The 14,090-nt window shown below is 38.3% G+C and overlaps 1 protein-coding gene across 4 annotated transcripts; it reads right to left on the bottom strand.

Moving 5' to 3' along the window:
• Positions 1-5,181: 5,181 nt before the first annotated feature.
• On the bottom strand, positions 5,182-12,158 carry LOC129549866 (uncharacterized). Of its 4 annotated transcripts, XR_016036689.1 has the most exons (5): positions 12,055-12,158; positions 11,761-11,868; positions 8,985-9,065; positions 7,729-8,141; positions 5,182-6,056 (listed from the first exon to the last, which is right to left on the bottom strand). XR_016036689.1 is itself a non-coding variant. In XM_088833411.1 (4 exons), the coding sequence occupies exons 2-4, from the start codon at positions 11,839-11,841 to the stop codon at positions 7,797-7,799; spliced, it is 507 nt and encodes a 168-aa protein (XP_088689537.1). In that variant the 5' UTR covers positions 11,842-11,868; positions 12,055-12,158; the 3' UTR covers positions 5,182-7,796. The 4 variants fall into 4 exon arrangements, 3 of the variants coding, with proteins under 3 accessions (XP_088689537.1, XP_088689539.1, XP_088689538.1); XM_088833411.1 differs by having other exon boundaries at positions 5,182-8,141; XM_088833413.1 differs by lacking the exon at positions 8,985-9,065 and having other exon boundaries at positions 5,182-8,141.
• Between the last annotated feature and the right edge of the window lie 1,932 nt (positions 12,159-14,090).

Raw genomic sequence — 14,090 nt, 5'->3', positions numbered from 1 at the left:
ACCAAGGATTGAACCCGTGTCTCCTGCATTGCAAGTGGATTCTTCACCACTGAGACACCTGGGAAGCCCACTCTCATACATACCAAGGCTTGAAGTAATGGTTCCCAACCACAGGCATTTATCAAAATTTCCTGGGGAAAATCTATATGGCCGCAAAACAGACTATAGTTATGTTTCAGTACCTACTGGCTGTTGTTCAAGGCTTTGCCAACTAGAGCAAAGTACAAAATGAAATTCCCCAGTCCAAGTTTTACCGCTCACATTCTGCACATGGACCCACAAAGACAGGATGAAGGCCTTGCTTCTGTCATTTACCAATTTTTAACCTTTGGAAGAATCTTTCCAACTTATTGGAAGTCAGCCTCTCGTGAGAAATTCTAGGCTGGTGAGAACTCTCCCCGAGAGCTATGAGAGAGACTTCTAGAAGCATCTGAATTTAACTGCCTGCCCTGAATCACCCCTGGGGACCGGCATAAGCTAGCCTCTTTGTCAAGAGCAATAGGTTAAAATGTATGTTCGTTACTAGGATGTCCTTGCGGGAAACAACTGATGAGAAGATAAAGTACTATATAAACCAAAATATACAAATATGAATTTCATTCACTAAAAGAGTTTTTAAATATTAAATCTTAATTTTCTGAACTAAGACGGTCCTCACTGGCTCCCATTAATAAAAAAAAAAATAGCTAACTTTGTTTTTAAAAAACTACTTTTCACTTTGCGGAGACGTGTGAAGTATAATTCTCTTAGCCCACTGACAGCACATTCACCCTGTTGCTTTTGCAGGAGTGAAGAATCCTTTTATTTCCCACCTGACCTTCACCTCCAATTGTTTCAGGGTTTTTCTCCATTCACTATAATTTTTATTTCACTCAATTCTTAATCTCTACTAGCTTTGAGGTAACCGTGTCATCATACTTAGTCAGAAGTTTCAGTGACCCTGTAACATTTTTCTTAGTTAAGTGTCGATACTAATTGTAATTTTTAAAATAAATTATTTATTAAAAGATGAGAGAAGGCCAAAAACATGCTAGGTGGCAACTGAATACCATCTTTGAGTTTAGAAGTCACCATTATTCTCAAATAACGATTATCAAACATTGCCAGGCTGTTACACAATTCTTAATCTATTCACTCTTTATAATAGAGTTACGCAGTAAATGATCTTTTTATCTCCACAATTTGATGAGAAAACTGACACAGAGAAGTAGGCAATTTGCCAAAGGTCATATAGTAAGGGAGAGAACTAGGTTTCAAGTCCTGGTTGCCTAGTTTTAGACTTTCTACACTTTAACTACTCTAATACTACATTAAGAGAGAAACATAAACCCCTTTGTGACCTGGAAAGAAGAAAACTTGGTTCTTGGGGAAAATGAAAATTAGAAGTGCAGATATGATACAGAAAATATAAAGAGTAAACTGGCATCATTATTTTCTGTCTTCCAACTGGAAATAAAAGTACATAAAAATGAGGTACTATTAATAAAATGGGAATTAAACATATTAGTACATGCAGGAAAATCAAGATGGAAGTGAGAAAATGTAAAGTGAAAGCTTCACATTAGTGCAGAACCCCAAATCTTAGCTCGGGCAGCCTCAGCTTTGACACTAACACGCCGCCCTGCGAGATAACACAGTTCAGGTCCTTTACAGGACACCTGCACACACCCAGCAGTCGCCAAGCTTTACTCAGCTTCAGGTTTTTTATCTCAAAAGTGAAGAGTTTGGCTTGGATAATCTCCACGGTCCCTTTCTGCGCGGTGTTCCTGGGATGCAGCCAGTGATTTAATTCATCAAACGCTTGCTCTGTAGTTTCTCTGGGTCAGACCTGGGCTCCGCTCTGGGAAGATAGACCGAAGCACCCGGCATGACCTCCCTCCTCCCGGGCGGGGCTGTTGGTGCTCTCCTGTGCCCGCTGAACTCCTGGAGACCTGACTCCTCCGCCAAAGTGGCTGACACCTGAGCCAGCTCACTTTGACACTGCAATTGACCACATCTGACTCACAATTATTAGACAGTGTTAGAATTTTGCAATTGCCAGGGTGTTAATAAAAGAGTATTAAAGAGTCTGTGGGGCTCCTAAAGGGATTAGGAATTTGGGGTGAAATGTTCATCTCTTCATCTAACAGTGTTTGGCTTTAGTTCTGGGGCAGAGACTCTGGGTTGGGCCCTAAAATCTATTCTCTTTGTTTTCCTTATAAATAGAACCATCAGTTTTACCTAGCCACACAAACACCCAGAATAATCATTGCATCTCTCATCTTTCTGACAGCTGTATGTGGCTGCATGACTAATTTCTGACATTGGGACATAATAAAAATTATTGTATGCAATTTCTGAGAAATATTCTTAGAGGAAGGGCTTAAGCCCTTCATCCCTCTTTCTTTCTGTTGACTGGAATATAGACGTAATGACTGGAGCTTAAGCAGCCATTTAAAACTGTGAAATAGAAGCCACATGCCAAAGATGTGGAACAATGAGATACAGGAGTCCAGGTCTCTTATGACCAAAAAGTTACTTTTTCAAAAGCTACCTTGTAGTGTAGTCTTTTAGTGTATATGAGAGAGAAGCTTTTATATATTATTTTTCTTCAACTTCATTATTATTTAGGAACATCTGTGACTTACAGTTGAATTTTATATCAACTGATACAAGACTCCTTTGCATAGTAAATAGTAAATAATAATTTGGGGCTTCTTGTTCTATCTGTAACATAAGCCCATATCTTGCATTTAGGAAAGCTGCAAATATAGAAACAAATACAACTGATGCAGAAGTATCTGTATTTACAGTATTTTTTTAAACTCAAACTACATGTACTTCAGAGCAAACACATCCACTCTACTTCTGGAAAGATGACATTAGTGGTTGTGAACAATTATTTTCTTTCTTTCTTTCTTTGCCCTGCTTTTTGAGATACTAAAGCTGAAAGTGCAATACTTTGGCCACCTCATGCGACGAGTTGACTCACTGGAAAAGACTCTGATGCTGGGAAAGGTTGGGGGCGGGAGGAGAAGGGGACGACAGTAAATGAGATGGCTGGATGGCATCACCGACTCTGTGGACATGAGTTTGAGTGAACTCCGGGAGTTGGTGATGGACAGGGAGGCCTGGCGTGCTGTGATTCATGGGGTCGTGGAGAGTCAGACACGACTGAGTGACTGAACTGAACTGAACTGAACTGAACATTGTATAAGTTTAAGATGTACATGTTGATTTGATACATTTATATATTACAAAATGATTACCAATATAGCTTAGCTAACACATCTCTCAAGTCACATAACTACCACTTAAGACGTCTCTCAGTAAATTCCTAGTATATGATACAGTATTACTAACCATAATCAATCTGCTGTACATTAGATCCCCAGAATTCATCATCTTCAAACTAGAAGTCTGTACTTTGACGGGCTTCTCTCCATTTCCCTCACTCCCTCCTACGCCCCCACCCCTGGTGACCACCTTTCCACTCTCTTTCTCTGATTTCAGCTCTTTGTATACTCCTCAGTAAGCGAGATCATGTCACAATCGCCTCTGTGGCTTATTTCACTTACCATGGTATCTTCCAGTTCCATCAAGTCTCTGGGAACCACAATGGCTCTTGCTGCATGGCCCCTGCTTTTCTTTCTTATTCCTGGTTATTTCTTCATTTCTTAATTTTGCCAGTCTAGGTGGGATGACATTGAAGTGGGAACTTTGTACAGTGCCCAAATGCTGGGGACACTGTTTAATCACTCTGCTCTTCCTTTCCTAGCAAAAGGAATCCTTTCTAGCTGAGGAATTCCCTCTTAGAAATGAACCAGGTCTGATGAAATTGTCTTTGAAGGTAAGGACCACTTTGGATGACAAAGAGAGATTCCTATAGAACTTGGAAAAGGCCCTCCGGATGCCATAGCAAAAGTTAGCAAGAGATATGACAAAGTAGAAACATGTTTGACTTGATCATAACACCGATATTAGATGTCTATCACTCTAATGGCCATTATGAGATGCTTAGGAGATTATCAAAGAACTTAAAGACTAAGCAAATGAAAGTTCACAAATAATAATTTGTTTCAAAGTAGAGGTGGTATTGAAGTTCAAAAGCTTTTGAAATTGCACAATATCAAAGTGAATGACTTACACAGTGTAACTTCTGAAAGCTTTTCCTAAAATAATTGTGAACATCATTATGGGGTAAAGTTGATTTTCCCCATTAAAGTGGATTTTCAGTACAAGTAAATGGACCTATTTTGGAAACAAAATGCCCAATAGAACATTTTCTCAGTAAAGCATCCAAAGAAGTTTCATCACACTCTTATTTAGTGAAGTGCATTTGAAAATTTAACATTTTAATCCCACAAGGATTACTTCTCATTTAAGAATAAATAATGGACCTGAAAATTTCTAGTAGAAGAGGTTTTAAATAGAGAATTTCCTATTTTAAAATATATTACTGTCATTCAATACAGTGAATAAATTTTTGAAATAATAAATACTAGAAATATATGGTTTTGATACTTACTGAATAAATCATTATAATGGATGATTACATTCTTATTGAATAAGCACACTTCAGTATTTTCATAGTACTTTGAAAAATTTTAATCTGAGTAATGTATCTTAAATGGTGAAGACATTTTCCACAATGCTGCTTAAAACTTTAAGATTTTACTAATATGACTTATAGGTGGAATCCTGAAAAGTGGTACAGAGGAACTTACTGGCAAAGCATACAGAGAGACAGAGATTAGAGAACAAATTTATGGTTAACAAGGGGAAAACAGGGAATAAATTGAGAGATTGGGATTGACGAATATTCCCTGCTAGGCATAAAACAGAAAACTAAACTGCTGTTTAACGCAGGAAACCCTACTCAGGACTTTCCTGGTGGCTCAGTGGTAAAGAATCCTCCTGCCAGTGCAGGAGACGCAGGACACGTGGATTCGATCCCTGAGTCGGAAAGGTCCCCTAGAGAAGGAATTGGAAACCCGCCTGGCAGGCTACAGTCCGCGGAGTTGCAAAGAGTTGACACAACGGTTGGGTACTGATCACTGGTAGACTTCTCAGTGCTCCCTAGTAACAGAAATGGAAAGGAAATCCAAAAAGGAGGGACGGTGTGTATATGTGTAACTGATTCACTTTGCTGTACAGCAGAAACTAACAGAGCACTGCAAAGCAACTATACCCCAATAAAAATTAATTTTAAAAGAGATTTTATTAAACTGTAGAAGCTCATTCACAATCCCATTTTATAAAGCACAGAAATCTGATGGTCTCAGATAACCCTTATTACAGTATCCTCCAATATCTAGCATAGGAAACTCATTGCTGAGAGCATACTCGTTAAACACAATGAAGTCATTCTCCCCGTTTTACCATAGTGCATTCCGTACAATCTTAAACAGCAGAGGAAGAAAAGAATGGCTTTTATCACATCTAGCTATTTCTAATGGCTTCTAGGATACGAAATTTTCTTTTAAATTCTTTATTAATTGTACATTTTAAGATCTTTGTACTAAAAGGTTTTTTTTTTTCTTTTATATCGCAAAGCAAAATTTAAATCATATAAGGAAGTACATTTGAAACTAGGGAATTTAATCTTTCTTCTTCAAAAGCATATAAATCAAAAACACAGTAGAAATGAATTGATTTAAAACTGTACTAGTAGCCACGAAAAGGAATGAGTGGATGTGAGGGGGATGAACCAGGAGCCTGTTACACAGAGTGAAGTAAGTCAGAGAAAAACAGATATCGTGTATTAACACATGTATATGGAATCTAGGCAAATGGTACCGATGAACCTATTTACAGGGCAGGAATAGAGACGCAGACAGACGATGCACTTGTGGCCTCGGTGGGAGAAGCGGAGGGTGGGATGGATGCAGAGAGCTGCGCTGGCATCGGTTCACCGCCACGTGTAAAGCAGAGAGCTAGCGGGAAGCTGCCGGTAATGCAGGGAGCCCAGCTCTGGGCTCTGTGACCACCCGGAGGGGTGCGGTGGGGCGGAGGCTAAGAGGGAGGGATACGTATAAACAGGCCCTCCCCTGGAGCTCAGACGGTGAAGAATCCACCTGCAATGCAGGAGACACAGGTTCAGTCCCTGGGTGGGGAAGATCCCCTGGAGGAGAGCATGGTGACCCACTCCAGTATTCTTGCCTGGAGACTCCCACGGACAGAGGATCCTGGTGGGCTACAGGCCGTGGGCTCACAGAGTCAGACACGACTAAGCGACTAAGCACACACACATATATATAGATACTCATGGCTGATTCACCTTGTCCTACAGCAGAAACCAACCCAACATTGTAAAACAATTATGCTCTAATTAAAATAAAATAAAAAAACTCTACAAGACAGAAATGCACGCACACTTTCTTCTTTTTGCCCCTTAATCTCATCTAGAGCTTTGTGAAATTTCTAAAATTTATAAAATGCCTTTTATCATTCTTAAATTCTATTATCAAATAATGTTGGTAAACTGTCTGAAAAACAAATTTTTCAAATTTCCACATTTCCCTGTGTCTGAGAAATAACACTAGCTGCCCTAAAATAACAGTTACATAGAGAATGACCACATTTCTAATTTTTCTTTGGCAGAGTCTAATTACTCAATAAAGCCCCAAGGTTTGTGTAGTTTACATGTTCTATTATTGGCTACAGCAAATGAGCCTAGAATGGCATATAACATAAAATCTTTTAGTGCTTTTAGAACCTATTTAGAACCTCTGATGCTATGCCAAACAGATCCTGGATCCGCTGCCAGCCGTAGGGTCTGATTCTTTGAACAGGAGCTGCGTTCTCTGAACCAGTCTTCCTCTTTTGTAGAGTTTGGAAGTTGAGGATGGAATAGGCAGATTGATTTGAACCCCAAAGTCTCCAGAGTGAAGTGTCTATGTTTCTAGTGAGTATTAAACACTCAAAATACAAGTAACATTGAACAAGTGCCTGTGTTTCACACCAAATTATAAGGCATGTGCCCTCAAAGTTACAAAATATAAGACAAAATAAAAGTTCAAATTTTATAAGCAGCAGGTTATAATACTCTAAGCAAAATACCAAGTACAGTAAATAATATTGATAATATCAGAAAAAAGTATAGAGAAAATACATCATTTGTTACATTTGAAGTGTTTCTAAGTGTGTTTTGGATTTTCAATCTATTAAATACCCTTAGCCCTCTCGTTTTCGATTTTAATGATCTACCCTTAAACTTCCACCTTTGTTTAACTTTCAACCCTTCTCTGAAGCCTTTCTTTATCATTTCTGACCTCATTGATCAGCCCTCCTTCCCCTCCAATAGAAGGAAAGCTTCTGTAATGATGAATAGTCCACTAATAATTTATGTTCATTAACCACATTAATTGAACACTTCCTTGTTTCCCTACTGGAATACAAATACCGAGAAGAGTCAAGTATATGAGATTGGGAAATAATCAACAACTGGATCGTAAATACTGGCTTGAGAGCCAACATACAGGAGGCAGGCAGCTTCTCCAGCAGTTGAAATCTTCATTAATGAAATTAAGATAGGTTTTACAGGAGGAGGAGAAACTTTGGGCCCTAGGCAGGATGAATCAATTGAGCTCAGTTGAAATTTTTCTTTTCCAATCATTTGAAGACTGGAGGGTCCTCGACAGAGAACACTGGCATCATTCTCTTATGGAACACAGCAAATGACCAAGCAAGAGGGCAAGTCTCATAAAGCTAAATGCTTTGGAACCTCTCGGCTGGAGGGGAGAATACCTTGGACATGCCTCTTTCAGGATCAGTGGGTGGATCTGGTTTGAGGAGGGCAAAGACCCCTCCAAATGTCATTCTTCGTCTTCAATTTCAACTTCATGGACCAACGTTGAGGCGTTAGTCGTCTCCATAGGAGTTGGGGGCCCCGGGGGAGAGGAGCTGTGGTTGGTCCCCAGGGTAGGAGGCAGAGTGCTCTGAGATATAGGCAGGGAGGACGGGCCCGGAGATGGGCCAGCACCAGGAATGCAGGTGACGTGACTGGACTTGCCGTCGGCATGAATGATGACGGTGGTGCCGGCGGCGGGCTTGCCCAAGTGGACAAAATAGAAGAGCAGAACAACAAGGGCTGTAGCAATGAGACAGCCCAGCAGACACAGCAGAAATGTTTTCCAGGGTGACCACGGCTTTGCTGTCACCTGCACAGGGTTATGAAAAGTGAACATTTCAGCAAGAACACAGTGGTAACTTAGGTAAATGATTTCCATTAGAATGTGGCTAATTGTTTTCATTACTTCAAATGCTATCATTTAAATGAATAAACTTATCATCTCCCTCTCTCTCTCTCTCACACACACACACATACGTATACACACCTTGTCCACAAGTGCATAAAGACAAAATGTTCCCTTTTAGTTAACCCTTTGTATTAAAGCAATAAAGGCGTCACCTTAAAAGCAAATATGTTGCCTCAGGAATACATCACGTGATGACCTCATATCGGCTACTATACTTACAGGATAAATTAAAGTATCTAATTAGCCATCCAGGAGAGAAAAACCAAAGGCTGATCAGAACACGGAGACTGGTTATCTCGGAGTGATGGAAAGTGACAGGTATCTGGCTCACTGTCATCTCCCATTTTCAAATGATGTTCTGAGATTTTGTAACTAGAAAATGATTCATTAAATACATTTTTGATCTTTTAAACATAAACAAAAGAAAGTTCGCTGAGCTTAGAAAGACATCAAAGTAGAAAAATGATCAGCTCTGGTATGGAGCAGGATCTTACAGGAACAGACCACGGCACTGATAAATTACTGGGTGAGTGGGCCCCCCACATTGCCCGGAGCTTGTGGAGTTATGGGGTGAGGGGTGCCTGAGGAGCATGGAGCCACGAAAGGGCAGGCGGTTGAGGAGGAGCTGAGGGAGAGGAGGACCCTTCAGAGGGGCTGACCGAGCAGAGCCTGTCTATCTTGCTTTACCATCACCTCATAGGACCAGTGAAGACGCCCCACTGCCCCCCAGGCCCCAAATCTCACCCACTGCGGTTGTAAGGTCACTGCAGGCAATCTATAGCCACAGTGTGTTCCCTCGTTTGAACCGTAGGGATTTCTGGGTAGCTGCAGGGAAAGAATGTTAACATCAACAATTCACCAACCCTGATTTTTAAGGATGAAGAAAATTTATTTGATCTAGGCACATAAATTCACAAAACATGTAAAAAATTATTGAATCCAATATGTTTTCCAAGAAGAACTGACCAAGTTCTAGGAAAATCTGAAACTCTAATAAATGGTTTCATGATGTGAATTATACAAGTACATTTTTCATATTAAATGATCAAAGAAGGAAAATAACAATCTCAATGCTCTCTGCTCATTTAACAAATTTCAACATTTAAAAGTGGTCAAAGCAGACAAATGATACCAACCCCAAAGAATTAGAAGAAAAGAATAACTCCCAAATGTGACAAGCAATGTTTACCTCCAAGCAATGACCATAATATTTAATAGTGAAACATTCAGAGACATTCCTTTAAAGTCAGGAGAAGAGAAGAATGTCTGCTGGTTTTCTAGAAGTCCTCATCAGTGTGTATAAATAATGGAAATGTGAAGACAAAATTAACATTATTTGCAGATGATATGATTGCCCTACAGAATTCCAAAATAATTAGCCAAATACTCTATAAATTATAAAGTAATAAGATCTCATCAAATTGATTGGTTATAAAAGTACAAAACATATGTGTAACAGCACTGTTTCATGTGTGGGTGTGTGGGTGTGTGACAGCAACTGCTATTTACGGTAGTAGGGATTCATTTTAAATAGCTAAACCTACAGTGGAAATTTGCTGTATGACAGGAATCTCAAACCAGGGCTCGAGACCAGGGCTTCCTCAATCTAGAGGGGTTGAAAGGGTGGGAGGTGGGAGGGAGATTGAAGAGGGATAGGACATATGTATACCTATGGCTTATTCATGTTGATGTATGCAGAAATCAAACCAATATTGTAAAACAACAATCAACCAATTAAAAATAAAGAAATATAAGTAAAAACAAACAAACAAATAAAATGGCTAAGCCTATAAAATTCCATAGAAGTTATGCAAAGAAGACCACAAAACTTTACTGAAAAGCAAAAAGACAACTTGAATAGCATCTTCTAAGAAAAGATTTCTGTAGTATAAGCTCTCAATTCTCTGAATATAAATTGACAAAAATTTCATATGATAAAATAAAGCAATCAAAAGAATAAAATTAAATTGGATGGGGGGCAAGAAGCAAAATATTAGCAGTTTTTTTTTCCTCTGGGGGGGATCATGGGTGATTTTTAAATTTTTTATTTGTAATTTTCTGTTTTTTCCAAATGTTCTAAAGTAAGAAAACAAACTCATGAAAAATTGAAAGAAAATATTCTACCCCCTGTTTCGGGGAATATAAGAGGTTGCCAGTCAGATTACTAAAAAATAAGAGATCCAAACGATTCCTTTTCACGGTCTCAGAAGTTGGTTTACTGGGTATTTTGCATAATTAACTAATTATTTGACTTAATGGAATAAATTGCATAAATGTTTTTGACATGTGGGGAAAGGAGAAGGAAATAAAATGATGTATATATGATATTAAAGCAATGGAATTTTGCAGTTTCCATGGAATAAGAGGCATCCTATAAATTAGGTTTATGGTGGTCTAGATATTGGATTCCCAAACTGAACATAAATGCAATCTTCAAGTTGCAAAACAATTCTTATACCTAATCATATCTTCGTGTTTATCTTGTCTGACTTTTCTCTTGGTTCTGCAGCATGAAGTTAATTATAAAATCCATTTGTCTTTGTTAGAAAGCTAGTACTCAAGTTTTTTTAAAAGTAGCATCTTGTAAAAGAATGATTATATTTGTGAGCAACCTGAGTTCAATTTTTGTCACTAGTCATTTATAAGATGAAAGAATTTGTGTGCATGATGAGTTAATATGTTCTAAGAAATATGATGTTTATATGCCTAGGGTAACGTCTTAAGCATAAGACCCCCCACCATGAGACATTTTCGATAAATTTCTACTTTGGAAACAGGTAGGCCAATGAGAATAAATATTTTCATTGGATTTAAATATGTATGAATATAAACAATATTTTTAATATCTGCTATGAATATAACACTTCAAATCAAATACTAAAATCTTGTCCACTGATACATTATTATAAATTTCTGATATAAATATAAAAATTTAGGCAAAAAGTCTAATGCGCAATTATCAAATGATGGTATAGCACAATTGGTTACTACAATTGGTACTACGTAACTCCCTCAATACTTGTGACTCCTATTAGTAACATCCAGATTCCATTCATCCTCTAATAGTAAACATTAGGAAAAAATGCAAGTTCAGTTTGGGGAAGGGTTAAATATTAAACGTAGAAAGCAAGAATGTTAGATATGAAGGAAGATATAATTCTTTATATGAATATATGCTTTCATATATTCCAAAGTGAATTGACTTTTGCTTTCCTATCAAGAGTATGGGAACATTCCAGTTTCTCCATATTCCTCTCCTGTGTTTGGTTGATGTGGTCAGTATATTCAATATTACCTGTGTAGAGTTATCTCACTATGGTCTGACTGCATTTCCCTAAATGGTACATCACGTTGAACATTTTTAATGTGTTCATTTGCCAGCTGTGTATCTTCTTTGATAAAATGTTTGTAACAGTTATTTTCCAGTTGATAGTGAATGTTGGCTGATATTTCCCTTGTTGTAAATAACTAAGAATAAAGGAAATGTGTTAGGGGAAAAAAAGGTATGTACACTACTCACCAACTCAGTCGGGTTTTGTTCAACGTTCACAGCGTGCTGCTGTTGTTTGCTATCCATTCTGAAAGGGTTGGTGTCTCCCATGCAGTTCCAAAGGTATCTGTATTCACTCTGTGGATTAGAAGTTAGGAAATACTGAATTCATGCTAAATTAATAATTATGTATTTACTCAATCTAGATCATGCAAAGTAATAGTCATCCGTTTCCTGGGAAATTTTCCAAATTCAACCCCAAAGTACACAACATATGTTAGTTGAGAAAAAAGTAGAAAAAATTTGCTCCCTTCCCAAAACAACCTGCAGAAAGTTATCTCAACTTTAGGACTCTAAGGATTCTGAGAAGATGTAAACCCTTGCCTTCCTTATTTCACAAAATTTATTCAGAGTCACTGAAACTTGACTTCTCACAGGTAAGGAATTTAGTTTTTGCTTCTAAAAAAAAAGCCTACAAAGCCACTCCTTGATTACGGATAGTGCAGAACTCTGTGGCTAAACAGAAGGCTTATGGTGATGACTAATTTCAAAAACCATCCAAAAATAAGACAATGTTCAGATTACTGGATCATGATAAATGCAGGCGAATGATGAGTGAAGTCTTTTGTACTGAAGTCAGTAGCTCTCTTGAGATAGACAGGGGGAAAGAAAACATTAGAATAGCTTTTACTAGAATTAAAGATAAAAATAGGAAATAAGTACACTTCAGTATCTCTTAAGTACATAAATCAAGGATTATTCACGGTGAATCTCATCTGCTTCTTAGCACACTGTACCTGGCTTTAGGCTATGAAATGAATTTGTCACCGTTTCTGAGGAATCCTGATCTTTGAGAGGAACAGGAACCAGAAAAGAAAGACCTTCGTTGGTACTTTTTCACTTCTCACAAGGGCGAGTGTACATGCCACGGCGTGCAGGAGTGAGGTGGTGTTTCAGAGCAATCTAAGAGCTCCTGCAGTCTGACCCTTTGGCAAAGCGCATGCAATGTAGCCTAGGGAAAAAATGACTTAAGATCTTTTTCATTCATGCATTTCATATACGCCAACTTTGGGTGGGGAGGAAGTTGCTAGTGGCATGAATTTTCCAAAATATTAATAAACTTGCAAAGATCCTAGTTCAAGAGCAGACATGTCTTCTTGTACGTTAATAGCTGTAATTACAAAAAAAAAAAAAAGGTTATGTAACTAAATTCCAAATCTCTGAATTTCTCCCTAAGGAAACAATAAATGACTTATTCTTTAAATCACTCTCACTTGCTTTTTTCTTTTTCTTTCTTCTTCTTCTTTTTAACCTTACAGCCAGAACAAATCTTGTTTCATTAACACAGTGTTGTTCTGATTGGATCTAAGTCCACTACTATGTAATGGTTGGAGAATGTGGGATTTTCAAACTATAACTCAAACTTCTCAGTTGTGGCATAAATCTTAGAGCAGCAAAGAAGGAGACAGAGTACCTGGAAAAGCTAACGTCAGGAACCTGGCTCCCTACCTTTCTAAAAAAACACAGGTTACTACATTTCATTACAAGCTCTGTCTCTGTGTGTGTTCAGTCATGTCTGACTCTGCGACCCCATGGACTGTAGGCTCCTCTGTCCACGGGATTTCCCAGGCAAGAATATCAGAGTGGGTTGCCATTTTCTACGCCAGAGGATTTCCCCAACCCAGGAATCGAACCCGTGTCTCTTGCACCTCCTGCATTTGCGGGCAGATTTTTTACCACTTAGCAAGCAGATTCTTTACCATTATCGCCTCCTGGGAAGCCCCTTATTTGACCACTCTAAATCAAAGGTGAAAATCAGAAGACAATTTAAATGGTCTTCAATGTACTGGAAAACAATTACTGGCAAGCTAGGATACTGTGCTCGGCAAGAATATCTATCAAGTAAAAAGTAAAAATAAGGTCATGTCTTCCTTAAACAAAATTTGAGGAAGTTTTCCACCAACAGGCATTCACTGAAAGAAATTTAGAATGAGAGACTCTCGGTGGAAAGGGGCGAGTTGTGAAAAGGGAGAGGGAGAGGCGACGAGAGTCCACCATGACCCCTGCTTCCCTGTGTTGCTCTGAGTGTCCCAAACAGAACGACAAAATAAGACGTCAACTTCATAAGGACGAAAGCTGCTCTTATTTGCATTGATCAGGATTGTAAACATAGAAATCCAAAGAATCCGCAAGCAACCCATTAGAATAGTAAAAGTTTAGCAAGATTAGTGGATACAAATCAATAGACAAAAATAATGTATTTTGTGTTAGTATAAGTAATTATTTCATGTTTTTATGTATCATCAACAAATATTCAGAAAACTAGAAAGTTAAAGAGATATTGAAAGGAAGTTTTCAAG

This window comes from Moschus berezovskii, chromosome 28, assembly GCF_049115385.1.
Source record: "Moschus berezovskii isolate FMDL1 chromosome 28, NW_MosBer_1.0, whole genome shotgun sequence".
Classification (NCBI taxonomy): Eukaryota; Metazoa; Chordata; class Mammalia; order Artiodactyla; family Moschidae; genus Moschus; species Moschus berezovskii.
Note: the sequence above shows the minus strand (reverse complement) of the source record. Positions and strands in the feature narration are given on the sequence as shown.

Bases quoted from the DNA above. Each gene is read 5' to 3' on its own strand.
- LOC129549866 (XM_088833411.1), bottom strand. From the start codon at position 11,841: ATGGGAGACACCAACCCTTTCAGAATGGATAGCAAACAACAGCAGCAC. The intron at 9,066-11,760 runs GTGAGTAGTGTA...CTTTCCCTGCAG, and splicing joins AACAAAACCCGACTGAGTTG to CTACCCAGAAATCCCTACGG. The intron at 8,142-8,984 runs GTGAGATTTGGG...AACCCTGTGCAG, and splicing joins TGACCTTACAACCGCAGTGG to GTGACAGCAAAGCCGTGGTC.